General features: G+C 59.6%; 1 protein-coding gene across 2 annotated transcripts in view; it reads left to right on the top strand.

Moving 5' to 3' along the window:
* SCUBE1 (signal peptide, CUB domain and EGF like domain containing 1) overlaps positions 1-19,478 on the top strand; it is a 128,762-nt gene that overhangs the window by 56,668 nt on the left and 52,616 nt on the right. For both annotated transcript variants that reach the window (XM_067698326.1, XM_067698325.1), the window contains exons 5-6: positions 13,152-13,277; positions 17,853-17,969. In XM_067698326.1, the coding sequence (XP_067554427.1) occupies positions 13,152-13,277; positions 17,853-17,969 (243 nt within the window). The remainder of the gene's footprint in view (positions 1-13,151; positions 13,278-17,852; positions 17,970-19,478) is intronic.

The following is a 19,478-nucleotide window of genomic DNA, read 5'->3' as shown; positions in this document are numbered from 1 at the left end:
GGACAGCCGTGCTCTGCATTCTGGGCTGCACTTCACCGCCCTGGGGCCAGGCCGGGAAGGGGGCTGGGCTCCCCTGTGGCACTTGCAGGAGAGCCCTCCTTCCAGCCGCACTCAGACCCTGAAGTGGAGCCCAGGCCCCGCAGCCTCAGCCGCTCCGGGTCAGCCGCCGCCGGGAGCCTCGCCCTGAGCCCGCCGCCCAAAGCCCACACCGCCACAGGACCGGCTGGGGACCCCTCGGCAGAGGTCCCCGGGCAGTTTTCGGGCACGGGTCCCTGGGGACGGGTCAGGGCAGAGGGCCGGGGCCGGTGGTTCTCAGGGGAGATGGCCGCCCTTGCCGCCCCGTCCCGGCGCTCAATCCGGGCCCTCCCCTCAGGCTCCTCCAGGCTGGTCCTTGACCCTCCTCTGGACTTTGCCTCCTGTCGGGCCGCTCCCGCCTCTCCTCCTGTCCCAGCCAGCAGGGGTCCTCGCCCGGCCGGGCCCCACCCTCCGCAGCTCACGGTGCAAGAGCACCGTGACCGCTGTGATGCTCGCAGCTACCCCGGGAAGAACTTCGGGTGAGCACTGGCACCCCAGCGCGGGAGGGAACCCCAGCTGGGCCACAGCACAAGGCGGCCCTCAGGATGGGAGGCCAGCTTTCTGACGCCCAAGGTAGTTTTTCTTCTCCTGTTCCACCCCCATCTCCGGACTCAAATGCCCGCGGACAAAGGCTCGCGGTCCCTCCCGAGCCACCCCAGCCGAACGCCAGCTTAGGGTCCTATCAGTGTGCCTGGCTGGCCGGCTCCCATTGCTTCCCGGGGCGTGACTCCCACGTGATGGGGTGTGGGCCAGGCCTTGACCTAAGAGGCCCCAGCGTGCTTCCTGTAGGACCAGGGACATCCCCTGCCCTGTGCCAGGGCTTTCTGTCATCAGCTGTGGGTTCTAGGTTCCCCGTGGGTGTGTGTGTGGCTGGGAATTTTCTGTTTTAAAAGAGGGGAAACGGTGGCCATGCCGGAGAACACCCCACCCCAGCCTCAGGGCTGCCCCTCTGGCTGCTCGTCGGGGCAGAGCGTGGGGCAGGTTCTTCCCCCCGCCCCGGCCTACAGACCAGGTGGGCGGGAGAACAAACAGCTCTCGCACTTAGTGGGCAGATTTATGGTGCTGCCGGAGGAGGCCTGTCCCGGCCCTTTGCAGCCCAGAACGGCCCTTGAGGCGGGGACGATAAATCCAGCCCGTTACTTTTTACGCGCCTCCCATCCCATAAACAACCCGTTTGGCTGGTGTGCCCAGCCTCACGCCCTGGCCTCCTGGCCTGGCCTCCGGCCAGCCCCCGCCAGGCAGCCCTGCAGAGACCCCAGTACTTAGTGGCGTTGGCGGTGGGCTTTCCTCCACGCGGCAGGACCTCGGCCTCCTCGTGTGGACGGCGCAGGGGTAGCTGGCCCTGGCCCTGGCTCCCTTCTCGGCTGCACGTCCTGGGGCCTCAGTTTCTCATCTGTGAAATGGGACAAACATTAGTGTTCATTATAGAAATTTTTATGAGGACCAAAATGAGAGAATAGGTGTATACTCTGTCCCCTGGCGGAGTGCCTGGACCTGAAATTGGTAAAACTGTCGCCTGTCACTGGGCATCACTGTGTGCCAAGCACTGTGCCCAGACTGTGACGGGAGTGACCAGATGTGCCGTGTAGCTGTGTTGCCCCATTCTGCTGGTGAGAAAGCCAAGAGATTTGTCCACAGTAAGTAGCACAGGCAAGATTTGAACCCACATCTTACCAACTCCTGAGACCAACGATACTGAATGAACAAATGGATAGAGGGGAGGGAGCAGGACTTGCCCACTGCCCGGAGCCCCATGCAGCCCCGGGGCCCTGCCTCTCCACCCTCCTCCCGGGGCCAGGCTTCACCCTTCCGCTCAGTTAACTGTTTCCCCGGCCCCCCGTCCCATCCGCCTTCTGACAGCAGTGGGAGCCACTGTTCCGCGTGACCCTCTGGGCATGTCATTCCCCACCGAGGACCTTCTTGTGCCTCCTTTCCCTGCTGTGCATGTCATGAAGCTGCCACAACGAACCCTTGTCTCTCCTGCACCAGGAGCTCGGCCTTCACCGCCTTCCAAGGCCTTCCAGAGCGCGGCCCCTCGCCCATCCCCCACCTGCCTTCTGTTCTCCCCGTGACCGGGGGGCTCTTTACCAGTCGTGGGCCTTGCTGTGTGCTATTTTCTCTGCCTCAAGTGCCATTCCCCATCCCCCTCACTTCCTGGAGAACTCTTCGTCATCCTTCAAAGCCTATCTCGCTTCACCTCCTCTTGTGAAGCCGTCTGTGACTTCGAGGCAAGCGTGGCAGCCTCTCTGCACGAGCTGATTCCTCTCCTGGAGCACTGATCCTCCCTACTGCCCCAGACTCGACCCCTTGTCCCCCAGGCCCACACGGTGGCTGACCCAGTGCATGCCCAGGTATCTGTTTACCGAGTGAAGTGACCATTCGGCAGTCTGTTCAAGTTAGAATAAATGGTGGGAATCGGCGTAAGTTGCCAAAGTTCATGCCCTTGATACGATCCCTGGGGAAAGGGAAAAGTGCTCAACATTTATTGAGTTCCTACTGTGTACCAAGTCCTTGGTGCCCTTTAATCCTCAAAGGACCCTGGGAAGTAACAGCTGCCACCCTGTTGTGCAGGGGAGGGAACGGAGATGCAGGCAGGGACAGCGGGCACAGCTGGTTTGGGACGAGCCAGCCCAGAGCCCAGGTGTTCGCGACTCCAAAGCCCAGCACGTGGCGGGCAGTGGAGGTGAGGCACCGGCTGAGGCGCCTGGGAGCTGCTCGTGTCCTTAGGGAGTCTCCTGCTGCCACACCCCCAGCGTTCTTGTAGCTTCTCTTCCAGGGCTCCCCAGAGCTGCTGGGGGATCACTCGCTCAGCCGCCACGTTGGCCTTTCCTGCACCTGGGCTACGTTCGTCTGGTCACCTGTCAGGAGAGAGAAACAGACCTGCTCCCTGGTCACAGCCAGGCCATGGCCTGGGGCCTGTGTGAGCTGACTGACCCCCCATGGCTCCCTTTAGGGTCCCTGTGGAGGGAGGGATAAGGTTGCCAGATAAAATACAGGACACCCATTTAAATTTGGATTTCACGTAAATAATGAATGCTTTTTTTGGTGTAAATATGACCCATGCAATACTTGGGATATGCTTCTACTCAGGAAATACTTGTTTATCTGAGATCTGGACTTAACCAGGCATCCTGTGTTTTTATTTGCTGTGTCTGGCAACCCTGGGGAAGGAAGGGGGCACCCCTAGCCTCAGGAGCCCAAGCAGAGTGAAAACCCAGGAGGCAAGTCTCACAGGCCTGTGGTCCCAGCCACCTGGGCCTCAGAGAGGCTTGGATGTGCTCGTGGTGACGCCTAGCGATCAGCCAGGGAACTTCAGGGGACGGTTAGCCCCGGGAGGGGATGGAGGGGGCAGGGGTCCAGGGTGAGGGGCGGCTCAGAGGGGACAGGCACTGCAGAGCTGGCCACACGGGGCCGGGGTAGGGGGTGGGCAGGGACCCTGAGCTGGGGCCATCACCTCTTTAGGGCCCTTTAATGACCTCCCTTCTCCACTTCACAGAGGAGGAAACCGAGCGAGTTCCAGGCCACATACCTTAGAAAGGGCTGGAATAGGCATGGGAAGTAGATCTGGTAAAAAGCAGGCCCGCCCCACCTCAGCGATGCCGACCTTCTGTGGCAGCTGCAGCTCTGCAAACGTTTGTCCACGTGTGTCTGCACGCACTGCTGCGTGGTCCTCACGGCCACCAGGCAGGCTCCCTCCCATCTCACAGACGAGGCTTTCCAGGGGCTCCCAGGGCCAGGACTGGTCAAGGCACCAGAGGTGAGGGGCTGAAGAGAGGCTGGGGTCCGTCCCTGCTCTCCGAGAAGGCCAGCCCTGCCCCTCTGCTCTCATCTGGCTCTCCAGGAGCCAGCCACAGTCTCAGCTGGCCATCCGTCCATCTGTCCACCTGTCCATGTACACAGAATCTGCCCACTCAGTGAGCAGCTGCGGCAGAGGACTTGGGCTTAGCTGAAAACGCCCCTGTGACGTGTGTGCATCCTGGCTGGCTCTGCCGGCGGCCTCAGCACACGGCCTGCACGCGGGCGGTGCTCAGCAAAGGCGTACAATGAGGGAGGGAGGGAGAGGGTGAGCCCAAAGGCTGGCCGACAGCCCTGAGCCAGCAGTGCCTCGTGAGCCACCTCCTGCTGTGATGGAAGGAACACTGAACTCGGACTTCCCTGGCGGTCCAGTGGCTAAGACTCTGCGCTCCCAATGCAGGGGGCCTGGGTTCGATCCCTGGTCAGGGAACTAGATCCCACATGCTGCACCTAAGGGTTTGCCTGCCGCAACTAAAGATCCCGCGTCCCGCAACTAAGACCCAGTGCAGCCAAACAAATTAAAATAAAATAAATTTTTAAAAAAGGAAAACTGAACTTGAGTGTCAAGGCATGGGGAGTCAGGGGAGCCACCGGGAGTCAGGAGGTTCCACGTGGACGCTGTGCTAACTGCTGCATGGCTCGGGGCAAGTCCTGTCCGGTGGGCTGCAGCCTCCTCAGTGGGAAAGGAGAGGCTTCCTCTGGGTGCTCCAGAAAACCAGTCCATTCTGCCTGTTTGCGTGTTTGTAAACTCAAAGCAGGATGGCTTGGTTTCAGAGACGGGCCTCTGTCTGTACGTGAGCAGGCGCTTCGGGGCCAGCCACGCTGTGGGTGTCGGTGGCACACCTACAACGGGCTCAGCTGTGGTCCAGCCACTGGGAGAGCAGAGCAGGATGAGAGGCACAGACAAGAAGCGGGCTGGTCCTGCAGAAGGAAGGGCCTGGTGTCCGGGAGACCCTACCTAAATATTTGTGGAAGGAAAGCACGTAGGCAGGTGAGCAGATAAACATGGAGGGCGTCGGGGGTCAAATCACACAAGGGCTGGACTGCCGAGGCTGCACCAGCTGGGCAGCAGGTGCTGCGGGGGAGGCAGGGTGCACAGACAAGGGCCAGTCCCCCCGGGGCCCTGGCAGGGGGCCTCCAGCCTGAAGGCAGGGGTGGAGGTGGTGGGACGGCCCAAGGGTCTGTGTGCGGGGAGTGGGCAGTGGGGAGCAGCGAGGAAAGGATCGGGCTGATGAAAACAACGAGGCGCTGGAGGAAGAGCAGAGCAGCGTCCCCTCGAGGGCCAGCGAGGCAGCCAAGTGAGCACAGGGCTGCTGGGGTGTGAAGTGAGCGCTTGGCCGGGGGTCGCGTCCCTGCGCCACCGCACAAGGTGGGGGAGCCCTCTCCAAGCCTCACATCGTCACCTGTCTGGTGAGCCTGCTGACGGTACCTGGCACTCAGCATCGTGGAGATAGTCCATTAGGGAAGCTTGCAAAGAGCCTGGCATGGGGTCTGGCATTGAGGCGCTCTGGGCAAGTGGAAGCCCACAGACTTACTCCTGGTTCCCAGGTGGGGCCACCCCTAGGGATGCAGCCTGGGGTGGGCTGGGCTCGTGGTCAGCTGCGGGTCTAGTCTGGGGCAGCCGGCTGCTGGCGCCCCGGCCGGGCCTGGAATTGGCCGGGAGGATGTAATTTCAGGGGCACAGGGTGGGAGACAGAGCCCTGCATTCTGCTAAGCCCAGGCCCCGTAATGAGGGGCTCTCCCAGCACCATCCAGGCACAGATGCTGTTGGAGTGTAATTAGGGGATCGAGGTGGAGCCGGACCGGCGGGCGGGCGGGCAGGCGGCACAGGCTTGGGGCCAGCACTGCACTGCAGGCAGCAGCCGGGCCTGGGCCTGCAGACAGACACGTCCTGTTGCCGGGGTACTGGCCGCTGTTCTGATGCAGAGTCCAAAGCCAAGAGTGGCTGAGCCCAGGCCCCTCGCCAGTGTAGCCAGGTTTAGCGAACATCTCTCAGGCCTGAAATGGGCACTGTGCGGTGGCCGGGGGGTGGGGGGAGGGCAAAGGGATGACTCAGGCTTGGGCCCTGCCTCTCAAGGACCCCCCCCAGTCTGGTGGGGGGAGCCCAGCAAACCCAGAAGTTACAGTTCGTGTGGCGGGTGTTACGAGAGAGGGGAGTCCAGAGGGCTGTGGAAGCCCAGGCCTCTAATCCATCCGAGGGACTTGAGGGGAGGGTGGAAGCAAGGAGGGCTTCCTAGGGGAGGTGACACCCAAGCAGGACCTCAAATTGCTGGCCGACAGCCACGTGCCCCTGTTCCCTAGAGCCGTGGCAGGCAGAGCATGGGGAGGACCTAGAGTGCCGCACTGAGAACTTTCAGCCTAACCCTGGGCCCCGGCTGGGGTGGGAGCATCGACGGATTTTTAGCGACAGGAAGATACAGTCAGGTTTATGCTCTGTAAGGTTCCTTCTGTAGCTGGAGAAGGGCAGGTCTTCAAGCCAGACAGGACAGGGTTCAAGTTTCAGCTCTACCACATCCTACCCAAGTGACCAAGGGCAAATTGCTCAGTCTCTCTGAATGGTTCTGTACAATGATGCCAGAACTACTCACCTTGCAGAGCGAGATGGTAGGGGCCCGTGTTCTCACGTCTGCCTCTGTGCGGCGTGAAAAATCAGGCATCCTGGAGAAGTTGGCATTTGATACGGGCTTGGAGAGACAGAATGTGGAAAAGTGGACGTAGCCAGGGAGGGCGGGGCTGGGTCGTTTCCGTGCTCACACCCTGGGGAAAGGTAAGGAAGAGAAGGGGACAGCTCGGGTTTCCCTGCCCCTCCCCTGGCCGTGAATGCTCCATTGCCTCCTAGAAGGCCACGGGGAACGCAGGTTTTGAAGTGAAACACGGTATGCCTGTCTCGTCCGTGTCCCTTGGGCAAGTTACCAAGCCTTTCTTGGGTCCTACTCTCCTCACTGGCACAGTGGGGATAATAGCATCTACTCTGAAAAATGGTCCTGAGACTTAAAGGTGGTTATTCACGTAAAGTGCTTAGGGCACAGAAGGCGCGCCACAGTGGTAGCTGCGGTGGGTCGTCATCCGTCTGCAGCGAGTTTCAGTCTCCTGTTTTGCAGCCCAGAGCTGCCCCCATTCTGTCTTGCTTCAGGGCTGCCCCTAGATCCAGCCCCCTCACCTCAGTTATTAAGCTGTCGGTGCTTCAGTGTTCCCATCCGTTAAGTGGGCCAGTACGGGACAGAAGCGCCCTGCTGAGGTGGTGGGGAGAATTCGTGAGATAACATATGTAAAGCATGTGGCTCAGCCTGGCACACAGGCGGCTCTGGGCGGACGGGCACAGCTGTTGTCCTCGTCACCTCTCCCACGGTCCCATCCTTGCTGCCGCCCCTGCCTTTCCCCCGGCGGCAGGACCTTGCTAGCGTTCCCTTCGGCGCCCCCATTCAAAGCATGTGGGGGCCCACATTTGTTTCTCCCTGCCTGGCTCGGCCAACTTGCCGAGTCTGGGCTGGGGAAGGCAGCAGCCTCTTCCTGTCACCCCCCCACCCCCAAGGCTCCAGCTTCTTCCTGGGCTCCGTAATTTTCTACTGATGAGGTGGAAGGGGAGGAAAATCCCTTCCTCCCGAGTTGGGGGAGGACGTAACAAGGTGATTGTTCTCTTCTCCCCGCTCTGCCGTTCCCAGCTTGCCTTCCCTTCCTGCGTGTTTAAGGGACAGGGATGCGGAAAGTGATGTTATTGATGAAGTCGCCATAGCAACGACCCCTGAGAGGCACACATTCCAGCTTTGTTATTCTGGGCCGGGGGCTACGAGAAAGGCTGCCCCTAAGTACAAACAGATCGGCCCCCAGCCCCACTGCCCTCTGCTTTAGACGCATCCGTGAACTTTGCTCCACAGAAGGCGCGATGTACGCACTGGTTTGGGGCAGGCAGAGTCCGCCGTCGTTTACCTCTGTGCACACTCCTGTAGAGCCTCAAAAAATGATAGGAGGCCTTTGGGAAAATAGGCCCTGGTGGGAAAGGGCTGCGGGGGCCTGTCACCGGGCCTAGAGAGTGCAGGAACCTGGGGAGGGGCCCGTCAGAAGGAAGCTCGGGGCGCTTGGGAGAGGAAGGTGCAGCCCGGAGTTCTTGTGCACGGTGTGGCCCTGGCACGTCTTTCCCCAACCCTGATCCAGCCTCACGGTCATACCCACTTCTCAGGCTTACGGTGAGGGTTACATTAAATGAAAGTACAGTCAGAGCCCGAGTCCCTACATCACGTCTTCTGGAAAACTGAGAGAAAGGGGCTCTGACATGTGTCCCAGATCCAGCCTTTGTCCCTGTCCGCACACACGCTGCCGCCCCTCCAGGCTGCTCCGTCCCTTTCAGGGTGATAACAGTAGCCTCCCACCTGCTTCTGGCCCGCACTCCTGCCCCAGCAGGTTGCCTCCATACAGCATCCAGAGATCTTTCTAACACAAAGTGCATCGCTGCCCAGTTGACAACCTTTCAGTGGCTCCCCCTGCCCAGGATGAAGTCCCTCGGGTCCTTACCTGCACCCTTAGCCAGCCTCACTGGCCCAGAGGGCCCTGCACCTTGAGTGAGTGCCTGGGAGGCAGGTCCGACAACTATTCACTTTTCACAGATGAAAACTAAGGCTCAGAGAGGTGCAGGGATTGCCCAAGGTCATGCAGCGAGCGCCAGAGTCTGAATGTGGACCTGGCGACGTGTCAGCAAAGCTTCTGTGTCCTCATTGCTCCCCGCCCCACCCTGGGCACCGAGGAGACACTCGGTCCGAGTTTGCAGAACGTAATTGGATTTGGATGGATTGGATCAAATTAGATTCGACCTGGCGGGCAGCCTGGCCTGACTGGCACCAGGCCCCTGAAGACCAGGATTTCTGGGAACAACTCTGAAATTATATCTCACTTCCCCTCGAGGAGGGGAGGTGAACAGGGCTTTCTGCTGAACTCAGCACTGCATGGTATCACGATGGGGAGTGAGGCCGAGGGAGTGGCTGCGCCTGGCCCCGAGGCAGCTGTCTTGTGGTCCAGCTCCCAAGAGTAGACACGGTACAAAGCAGGGGCCCACAGGAGGACAGAGGGAGACAGGGCCTTTCGGTCCCGCAGGCTCGCAGAAGCCTGCTCTGTGCCCAGTTCTGGGCTCCGCCCTTGTTCTGGAGAAGCCCGTGGAGACGGTGTGCCAGCCAGAGCTGGCGGGAACGGGCCGGGCTGCCTCAGAGGAGCTGGGATGGGGCTGCAGCAGGGTGGGGGACCTGCAGTCCCTTCCAGTGTGGAGCCCAGGGCCATTCTCCTGCAGCAGAAGTGCTTGGCAACACGCACCTTGCATGCCCCCGCCCCGGGGTTCACCTTTCACATCCAAACTTCCACTTGGCCCCATGGCCCTCAGCAGTAGCCCTCCCAGTACTACCCCTGTTAGCTCGCAGTGCTCAGGACCGCCTTCCAGGGCGGACAAGAAGGGAGAGCCGTCCGCTCTACCCCTGAGGCTCTGAGGCACAGAGGAAGCCACGCCAGTCTCCACGTGTTCCCTGCCCCGCCCTGCGCCTCCACAGTGCCTCTGCCACCGTGGCTTCATCTGTAAGGTGAGGGGCTGAAGTGGGCCACCCTGGGGTCTCTAAGCCTGTAACCCAGAGCCTCCCAGAGGGGCTGGGGCAGAGCTCCCCAGGATACTGTGTTAAGTGAGGGGGAGGGGGCTATCCACGAGTGCCTGCAGGACTTCTCAGAGCCTTTAACGTGCGTTGTGAATTCCCTACCTCAGGCGACCTGGGATGCTGTGTTTCACAGAACACACAGCAGCGAATGCCACAATAGTGCTTTCCAAATGCTCTATGCCTCTCGCCTTGTCCCCTAAATAATAGGCAATGGGTTTAATCTGCTCTGAGGTAAGAAAGGCTTCATTTCTCTCTCCTCTCCCTCCCTCCCTCTCTCTTCTTCCTCCCTTCTCTCTCTTTCTCGCCCCCATTCTTCTTTGCTTTCTTTCAGTTACTGTTTGCTGACCCCTAGCTCGGGGCAGGCCCCGTGCTGGGTACTTGGGATACAGAAAAGAGTAAAGGTCAGGCCTCCCCTCAAATTACCCACGGTCGGCAGGAGAGCGCAGCTGAGCAGCTACACGCATGTTACACGAGGCAGGATGAAGCAGCAGCAGTGTAGAAAAGCTCTAGGAACAGCCCTCCTTCCTTGGGAACCCGCTCCGTGCCACACACGTTGCACGGTCTTCTCATTTGAGCCTCACGGCAACCCTCGGAGGTACACGGTCTGACAACCCATTTGTCAGCTGAGAAAAGGGAAGAAGGTATCTGACCAGAGGCTCAGGTACGAGCAGGGGAGCCCTGGCCCCGGCCCCTCCTGCACGAGGCTCAGCCTTCCTCGGAGTATTTTGATGGTGTGAGCACGTGGCCAGGCTGGCCTGCCGGCCTGGGGGCTGGACTCTCCCTCTGGCGCCTTTGCATCCGCTCCCCAGTAAGATCTCCTGAGCATCTGCCGTGTGCAGCCAGGGTTCTGGGCGCGGGACACAGCAGGGACAAGACACGGCCTCTCGGAGCTCACTGGCTGGTGGGCAGGGCGGCCGCAGGTAGACAGGCACGGGAGAAGCGCAGAGCCGGCCCTTAGCGTTGCGCCAGCTGGAAGGAAGAGACAAAGCCAGGACCCGCGGTGTGCGGGACAGAGCTTGAGCCGCGCCCAGAGAGTGAAGGAAGGCATCGGTTAGCCGCCAAGGGGAGCCACTCAGCTGCCCTGAGGCGTGGGTCTCACAGGCCAGCCTTTTAGCGCTCCCCTTGCTTAGGACACCGCCAGAGTGACCTTGCTCGTAAGAGCCCGTCACCTTTCACGGAGCAGCTGCAGAGGGCGTGGGCCAGGCCTGCCCGAGGCCGCTCTGCTATACGTCCAGCCCAGTGGGAAGGCCGGTGGTGGCTGCAGAGGGAGAGCAGGGACTCAGAGGACAAGCAGGTGAGAGGTCGGGACCCCAGCTGCCGTAAAGCACGGCCGCTCGAGGAACGCCACGCTGTGTGGAAAGGCTAGAGAGGTGACACCAGCAGGAGAGACGAGGCTTCGTGATGGTTCTGCAGGTGAGCTGAGGCTCCGCCCTCGTGCTCAGCGGCAGCCGGGTGAAGGTCAGAGAGGAGCGAGGGGTTCTGCGCTTCGTTGAGGGGCTGCCGGGAGAGCTTCACAGTCTGAATTTGCCTTGAATTTTCATAGGCTCTTAATTCTGAGGGCAACAAATAGCAACAGGTACCATTTGTTAGCCCAGCTCTGTGCCGGGTTCCTAGTTCTGTTCACCCCCCAGCAAATGCATGCTGCCTGTCCGTCATCTGAGTCCCACAAGGGTCGCTCAGTGACCCCCAGACCAGGAGAGCCACGGCTGGGAGCCCAGCGGCCTGGGTTCCAGGGCTGCCGTATGATCTGGGACAGCCACCCCTGCCTCGAGGCCCCGTTTTCCCCATTTGGAAGATGGATGGCAAGGAGCCGTCCAGCCCTGACCATCTGTGGTCCTGCCAGCCATGAAGCCGAGCTGCTCGTGGCCCGCGGAAGCCAGTGCCGCCCCAGAGTGGAGGGGAAGGTCACGCAGTTCCCGCGTCCACGGCTGGGCAAGGGGCTGAGTCACCCGCACAGAGGAAGCCGTACCCCCGGCCCCTAGCTAGGCCGTTGTGGCCTTCTTTGGGGTGGTTGCTAGGGTCATTTTAAATATGATGGCAGTGCTCTCACGACCACCACGTCAGGAGCGTCCAGAAGCGCTCGAGCTGAGCAGGGTGTTTGTGTTTTCAAACATCTGTCAGTTCTCAGTTGCCCCCTGCCCATGCTTCAAGTGGCCGAGGTCAAGATTGAGCTAGTTAGTCCTCACCTCGAACAGGAGGCCAGTGAGTCACCTGGGGGAGGAGGTCTCAGGGCCGTGTGGGCGGACAGCAGCCCTTCCTTTCATCTGCACTTAGCCTCTTGATGGACTTGTGACCTCTAACCTCTCACTTGACCCCTGACCTCATAAATTCTGGAAACTCCTCACAAATCACCAGGAAGATAAACATCAACCGGGGTCAACTGAAGGGGGTTCCGAGCCGCTGCAGGCAGACAGGGAGGGGGATCAAGTCTTCTGGGGTGGAGGGGATTTCCCCAAAACTGTGGGCGACTCAGGAGAGGGGCCAAACGGCCCACCCCAGGGAACCCTTCTTCTCCGTGATCACACCAGGGCCCTCAGAGTGCGTTTTGGCGAGATGCTTGGCGGGCGCTGACTGGGTGGTGTGTAGACGCCAGGCCTCCGGAGGTGGATGGGCCATAGTTCCTGCCCTCGAAGCCCGTGGGCAGCCCAGCTCTGCACTCAGCGAGGCCTCTGGGAGGGGAGAGGACAGGGAACCTGGCTGGCCTTGGGAGGGACAGGGCTTCCGCGTCGGCCAGAGGACGAGCTGCAAGGGCCTGCCGGGCAGGGCCAACGTGGACAGGCTCCAGATAAAAAAGCCCTCTGCAGCTAGGGCGTGGGGGTGCCGGGGCAGGCAGTGGCGTGGCCCAGCCTGAGTCGCTGCCACAGCCTCCCATTTCTGAAGTTTCCCAGCCAGCAGGGGAGTCCATTGCGAACTGCCCTTTTAAGTTGAGGCCTCGAAGGAAAAGGTGCCTGAGGTTTGCACACATATTTGCTTTAAAGAGGAACATCTGCCGACCAGCAGGACTCTCAGGCTGCCATTAGGAGCACAGTGCCGTGTGTGGCCTGGACCCGGAATAAGCACGGAGGGCGGAGGGACGCCTGCTCGGGGCTCCGGGCCTGCAGGGCTCTGCACTGAGGCTGGGGGTTCCATGGGTCCGGGGAGCACTGCAGCTGGAGGCCGGCCGGGGCGTGTCGGCACCCTGACCCGTCAGCACTCCTCCGTGTGCCCAGCCTGACATGCAAGTCTCCACCTGCCCCACGGGGGCTTGTGGCATCCCCGTACAAACTGAAAAGTGCTGCGCACCGCCATCGTTTTAAATGCCACCCACGTCTGCTTTCGTGGGGAAACCATCTAAACCCCTGACCTGGGAAGCATCCTGCAGCCCATGCCCTGTAATCTGACCCAGGCCAGGAGCGTTTCCTCCGTGGGTCCTGCAAGCTCATTTCCGGCCTCTGAGCAAGGCCTGGCTCTAGACCTGGGCACCGTGTCCTCAGTTTACCCCAGGGGATCGCCATCTGGATGACTAGGTGCACCCTCCGTGTGCATGCCATGCACGTGCCAACGGCAGCCCAAGAACACTACGTTTGTTTGTGACATTTCGCCGGTTATCTCTTCTAAGCCTGAAATTTTCTCTCTCCCTGGTCCCCAACCCCTCTCTTGTCTGTCTCTTCCCAGAGGGTATGAACTGCATGAACAAAGACCATGGCTGTGCCCACATCTGCCGGGAGACGCCCAAAGGTGGGGTGGCTTGTGACTGCAGGCCTGGCTTTGACCTTGCCCACAACCAGAAGGACTGCACACGTAGGTAGATGGAGGCGAAGGGGTCAGACATTCCCACGCGTCTCCTGCCGCTGCTTTGTGGGGGGTCTGTCCAGTCTGCTGGACGTTGCCTGAGAAGGGCACTCAGTCCCCTGGGGGGAGAGAAGGGCAGGGCCCCCCCCCGAAGGGGCCTGGGAGGCATGAGACAAGGGCCGTAAGCCCCAGGCTCGGGGTTTCCCTGGCATAGTACCACTGACACAGCCCCAGACCTGGGCTGGATCTTATGCAGGGCCCTGCGTGACAACCCTGCCAGTGCTCATCGTAACCTCCTCCTTCCCCCCCGCCCCCGACCCGAGAGACCCATTGGCCCTGTGCTCGAGCTCTCCAGCAGGAACGGAGGGACTGTGGGTTCGCAGTGGGCCAGGGCAGCCCTTGGTAACAGAATGGTATAAAGAAGGCAAGGAGGGGACTTCCCTGGTGGCGCAGTGGTTGAGAATCCGCCTGCCAATGCAGGGGACACGGGTTCGAGCCCTGGTCGGGGAAGATCCCACATGCCACAGAGCAGCTAAGCCCGCACACCACAACTACTGAGCCTGTGCTCTAGAGCCCGTGCTCTGCAACAGGAGAGGCCACTGCAATGAGAAGCCCACGCACCGCAACGAAGAGTAGACCCCGCTCACCGCAACTAGAAGAAGCCCGCGCTCAGCAACGAAAACCCAATGCAGCCAAAATATAAATAAATAAATTTACTTTTTTAAAAAAAAGAAGGCAAGGAGCTTGGTTCTGGGGGGGGGGGGGTCCCAGCGCAGACTGCACTGAGCTTGTTTCCAGGATCAAAGACCAGAGCTCATAGCCTAGCCCTGAAAGGCCCACTATAGACGATGATACCCTGGGGAATCTGGATTGAATGAGGCCTCTGGTCAAAGGTGCCGTTTCAGGACCAGCTTGGAGGTCAGCCTGCAGGACGCAGGCGTAATCCAGCCTCTTAATGTGGTCACTCGGCACTTCCCAGTAGGAATGGGAGCCAGCAAACGAAGTGAGACGGTGGCTGAACACACTGAGTCCTCAAAGCTTCGAACGCAGTGCATCCTCCCGGCACTGCGTGGGGAGTGGCAGGACGTGGCCTCTGCTCGCCGGGCAGCCAGGACGCCCAGATTGATGTGATGTTTGCTGTGTGTCTGAAAAGAGTGGAGGGTGGCTGGTGTGACTGCTGCCCGTCTCTGGCCAGAGACAAGCACTTCATACCAGGCCCACCTTGTGCTGCAGAAAAATGGTATGAAGGAGTCTGAGTCCAACTCCCAGGCTGGCCACTGAACCAGGACACAGACGCTGACCAGCTCTCCTAAAGAAAATGGGCTTTCTTTCCATTCTTCATTCTGTGGAGAAGACAGCTGGCCTTTGCCAGCCCGTCGTCCTTAGTCATCGTGACTCTTCCAGTTCTCCTCCACTCTCCTCAGTCATCGAGATCTCGGGGACCCACACGCCTCAGACGTAGTCCCTGTCACCAAGGGAGCTCGTGCTCCAGCCCCCACGCCTGATTCGTCCGTTTCCCAAGGTGAAGACACTTCCTCCTGCCCAGGTTGGTCCCCGATGTGGACCAGCCTCCCTCTTCTAGTCATTCCTGCGGGATCGCAGTGATCAATAGGTACACTGTCACCAAGGGGAGGACCAGTCAGGGGCGCTGTTGACGGGGAAGTGCCCGGCTCTGACCCAGGCCCTCCTGTCCTCTGCGGCAGATGGATCCCTTTAGCTGCAGAGAAACCTCCTGCCACCTGGCAACCTTCAGAACAGAGAAGGAATAACTCCAGCTTCCCAGTCCTCCCCGTGGGGTAATCTGAGCTTCCTCAGGACACAGGCCAGGGACCAGCATATGTGGCGTGGGCAGGCTTGTTGACAGGCTCGGCCAGGAGGAAAGCGCATTCCTTCAGTCCGCAAGCCTGGCTGACGCCTGCCCTGGCCAAGCCCTGAGCTAGGTGCCCGAGAGAGAGCCGTGGGTCCCAGGAAGTGGCTGGGACTGACTCACAGGCTGCCTAATCCTATGATTCCGTGTGGGGCGAGTGCTACAAGTGCTACAAGGGGACGGTTTGCTCAGAGAGCATCTCCTGAGGGACCAGCCTGGTCTGAGAGGTCAGGGATAAGGAGAGCTCTGTGCACGGCCAAGACTCCCCCGCCCCACCCGGACAGAGAAGATCTAAGCCCGTGCCCCGAACTTTTGGTCAAGCAGATAGAGTCCCACCCTCTCTGCTCAGCGGCTGGGTGTTGCCAAGGTGTGTGGAGAGTCCAGTACCCATCCTGGGGCCCAGGAGTGGGTGACTGCCCTGCGGCCCTCCTGCCGAGGGACGGCACCCCTGGCTGTCCACCCCGTCAGCTTTGGTTTCTTCTGTGTGGTTAATGTGGATTAGCGTAAAGTTAGCTCTGAGACTTCCCTCTAGCCCTTGAGCTCACTTGAGGCCCAGGAAATTCTAGATCTGGAGTTGGGTCGGGGGCTGAGGCCTGGCCTAGGCAGCCGCTGTGAACGAGTGGGACCACAGGGGACTCTGCCCAAACTTTCCTCCCTCCAGAGCCCAGGACTCACTCCAGGGCCAGAGGAGGTTTTCTCCATCCTTCTCTGGGTCTTTCCGGAGCTCAGGCCTCCAGTATTTACTTCCGTGTACGTGCTATAGGCTCTCTACGTGCTCACAGCTCGGCCCGTGTGGTCTGGGAGATGCACGCGGGCCTGCAGAGAGGGAGCGAGAAAGTGGCCCTCGCTCCGGTTGCCTCAGACAGGCCCGTGTCCTCCGTAGAGCCACTTGCAGGGTGCCGTCCGTCTCCTGGAGCCCAGAGCCTGGAAAGAACTGTCCCCTCACTGTCCACCCCTGCCCACCCTGAATGGGGCTTTTCTCAGTCCAGAAAGGCACGTGATGTTCAGCCCAAGGTGGGGCTCTCCCCTCACCTGAGATCCGTGCTCAGCGGCAGCCCCCTGGGACCTTGGCTTCCCTGAGGCTCCTCCTGTGCAGAGAGATGAGAGACCCTGACTCGAGGCTGCCGGGCACCCAGAAATGCTGGGAGAAGAGACACTCCCACACAGAGGGGCCAGAGGGCTTGGTGGCAAAGCCCCAGCTGTTTCCTGAAGCAGTTCTGCATGTCCTTGAAATGTCGCCCCGGAAGCTGGGTCCCTCCTTCGGATGGTCATGAGCTCCCTGTGGAAGAGGCAGCCCGCCAGCCGCTGGTCGCTGAGGACAGCGTCTGGGACAGTGAGTAGGACCCATTCTCCTCGCGCCCTCCTCACCTGGCAGGGAGACTGCGTGTGGCCAGGTCGGCAGGGCCAGCGTCGCTCAGGCTGGAAACCCCAGAGCCTCCGTGCTGTTCTCTGGGTGGAAGGAGGAGTACCCGGGAAACGCAGCTGCAGAACTCAGCTCTGAAACACCTGGAATCCTTCACCGGGGAGTTGCCACCACGTGACCTCCCTCTGGCCCCAGCCCTGCTCACGGGTCACCTGTTACAACATCATTCAGGCTGTGCCAGTTGGGAGTTTTCTGCCCCTCTGACTGTGGTTGGTCTGAGACTCACTTCTGCATACCTGATCATCATTAGGGTTTTCAGATAAATTCAGAGTGTAGATAGAATTCTGGACAAATGGGTAAGGTCTCCAGGAAGACACCCTGTCCTCAAGGCCCCGGTGTACCGTTTGCACACAGATGACGGGCGCCCTGTCATCTTAGAGCGGAGTAAAGCAGGGGCAGCCGGAAGCCCTGCCGTGGAGACCTTGGATCTCCTTTCGCGACATCCCTCACCCTGGGAAGAGAGAACAATGTGTATTCTTTCCAATCAACTTGAATTTCTCCTTTTCCCTGCTTCACACGGGCTCCTGCTTGTTCAGCCCCCTTTTCAGCGCCTGGGTTGCTGATGCTGTGAAACATTTTAAGATCCTGGTCTGAAGGGCAGCAGCTCCTCCAGGCCGTAGGCCCTGCGCACTGTGTAACACGTTTAAATAAAAGGTCATTTTCAAACCTGCATCTGAGATGACGTTAATTTGCATATGTTCTGTCTGTTTGGACATTTCCTTGGGAGGATTAGGGCTTAGAGTGGATAGAGATTGAGGTGGCTGCTGGGACTTGGAGGGAATAGGCATCCATGGGGACATCCTTACACGTGCCCCAGGACATAAGCAAAAGAAAGAAAGGTCTACGAGAGCGAAGGAAATGAGCGCCACCCCTCCCATGGGCCTGCCCCCTCCCACCGCCTTGAAGAGTATGTCTGGTATTCACAGACATTTGCCCCATCGGGACAGGCTATTGTAAAGTGTCTTTTGCAACCTAGGAAGGATAAAATCGTCTAGCTTATCCCTTTCTTCAACTAACACCATCTGAGCGCGTCAGCTGTGTGCCAGCTCTGTTCGAAGCCCAGACGACCCAAAGTCCATTCTCTGTCCCACCCCAGTTCGCCTCTAGGGAGGGAGCGATTCCACCCAAGACCCCAGAGGGGCTGATGTCCAGGGAAATGTGTGCCTCTGCGCTGACTGTCTCATGTCCCCACTTTCCTCCCCCATCCCTTAAAGAAACAACCAACGGCGATAAACTAATCGTTTTTGTTGTCATTCTGTTCACATACACGTGTGTACACTTTGGGCCTAACTAGTAACCTGTAACTATGGAAACGGAGGCTGCCAGCACAGCTGTGAGGACACGGACACAGGCCCTGTGTGCGGCTGCCACCAGAAGTACGCCCTGCACTCAGACGGCCGGACATGCATCGGTGAGTAAGCGCTTCGGCCAAGCAGCAGCGCTCTGCGCCACCCTGCCCCCCGAAAGTGGCCACACCCCACTGCATCCTGGTTTCCAAGAAGGAAGCTTAGGGGGAAAAATAAAGGGAGCGCCCACGATACTGATGGGGCTGGCGGGCGACCCCAAGGGGAGCTTTCTGTGCACACTTCCCAGGGTCGCCCATCCACCCAGACCAAGCGCCTCTGCTTTGTGTCACTGCGGGTTTTCTGAGGGGCCTCGTCCTCCGCGTGCAGGTGGTTCCAGGCAGGTGATCTGTGGGGAGGAGGGTGGTGTGTGCGCCTCTGGAGGGCAGCTTCTGTTCCTGAAGCACAGGGGTTTCCTCCCCTAACGTGGAGACACACCGGAGACTCGGCCAGCCTGCATCACCACCTCCTTGGCGGTGTGAGCTGCCCACAGCATCTGGAAAACCAAGAGCTTTTCTCAGAAAACTGCTTTCAGTCTTGGTTGTCTAGAACAGCAGGGGAGAGGGCCGGTGTGAATCCCGGGTCAGTTCTGGGTGTCTTTAACTGCTCTCCACTCCCGAGCTACGGGGCCTCTCGCCGGACCTCCTCTCCCACCTAGAGCCCCTTCTTCTCGGGTGCCCCCTCCTGACACCCCTCGGGTGTCACCTCACCTTGCAAGAGTGTCAGTTTCAGTCTCTGTCACCTCCGTCCTCCTGGTCCTTAGTTGCAAGGGGAAGCTGGAGTATTTGTGATTATCTCAACTTATAATCACTAGTAAGTTCTTTCCCCACTCAAAACTAACAGCCTACTTTTTAACTGAGAAAAAGAGGAATTTCAAAGTTGGTGCCCAGAGTTCACCCTCCTCTTTCTCTACAACACTGGCAAAATTCAGCACCCCCTTGCAAGTCAGTTATCATATTCATTTTTTGTAAAAATGCCCTGTTTTTTTATTATCGACTCAGAAGATATTTCTTGAGGGACTTCCAAGTAACAGAAAAGGGTTGGCAAGCAAGCAAAGCCATGAAGCCCGGAGTCCGCTGTCACCTTCTGTCCCCCGTGGCTCTGCTCCCTTGTGCCCCGGGGGAGTCGGGCAGAGGGGCCGGGCCGGGCAGCAGCGGTCGCGTCCCAGTCCCGGGCTGTCGCCCCAGGTGCCGCCTGCGTGGTTCTCCCTTCCTCTGTGTGGTCTCTCCTCTCAGACAGCCATTTTGGGTTTCATTTTATCTCATTCCTCCTGCTTTTCTGGTGATGGTCCCTGATTGCCTGTCTTGTCTGATAACTGACGTTCGTTAATGATTTTCAGAGCCAAAAGCCAAACCAAACCAAAGAACCAAAAAAAAAAAAAAAAAATCAAAGCAGAACCCGGTCTCAGACCAGACCAGTGTCTCTATTGCAGCCTGATCCCATCTAGAACTCCCTCTCCCACCTCTCTCCCTGTCTCCACTGGCCCCGGGGGCTCTCCCGGCCCGCCGGCCTCCTTCCTGTCTCGTCTGCTGGGGTCTCCCACAGCGTTTGCGTCTGCAGTGGAGCTGCCTCCTCCA

This window comes from Pseudorca crassidens, chromosome 11 (genome assembly GCF_039906515.1).
Source record: "Pseudorca crassidens isolate mPseCra1 chromosome 11, mPseCra1.hap1, whole genome shotgun sequence".
Lineage (NCBI taxonomy): Eukaryota > Metazoa > Chordata > Mammalia > Artiodactyla > Delphinidae > Pseudorca > Pseudorca crassidens.
Note: the sequence above shows the minus strand (reverse complement) of the source record. Positions and strands in the feature narration are given on the sequence as shown.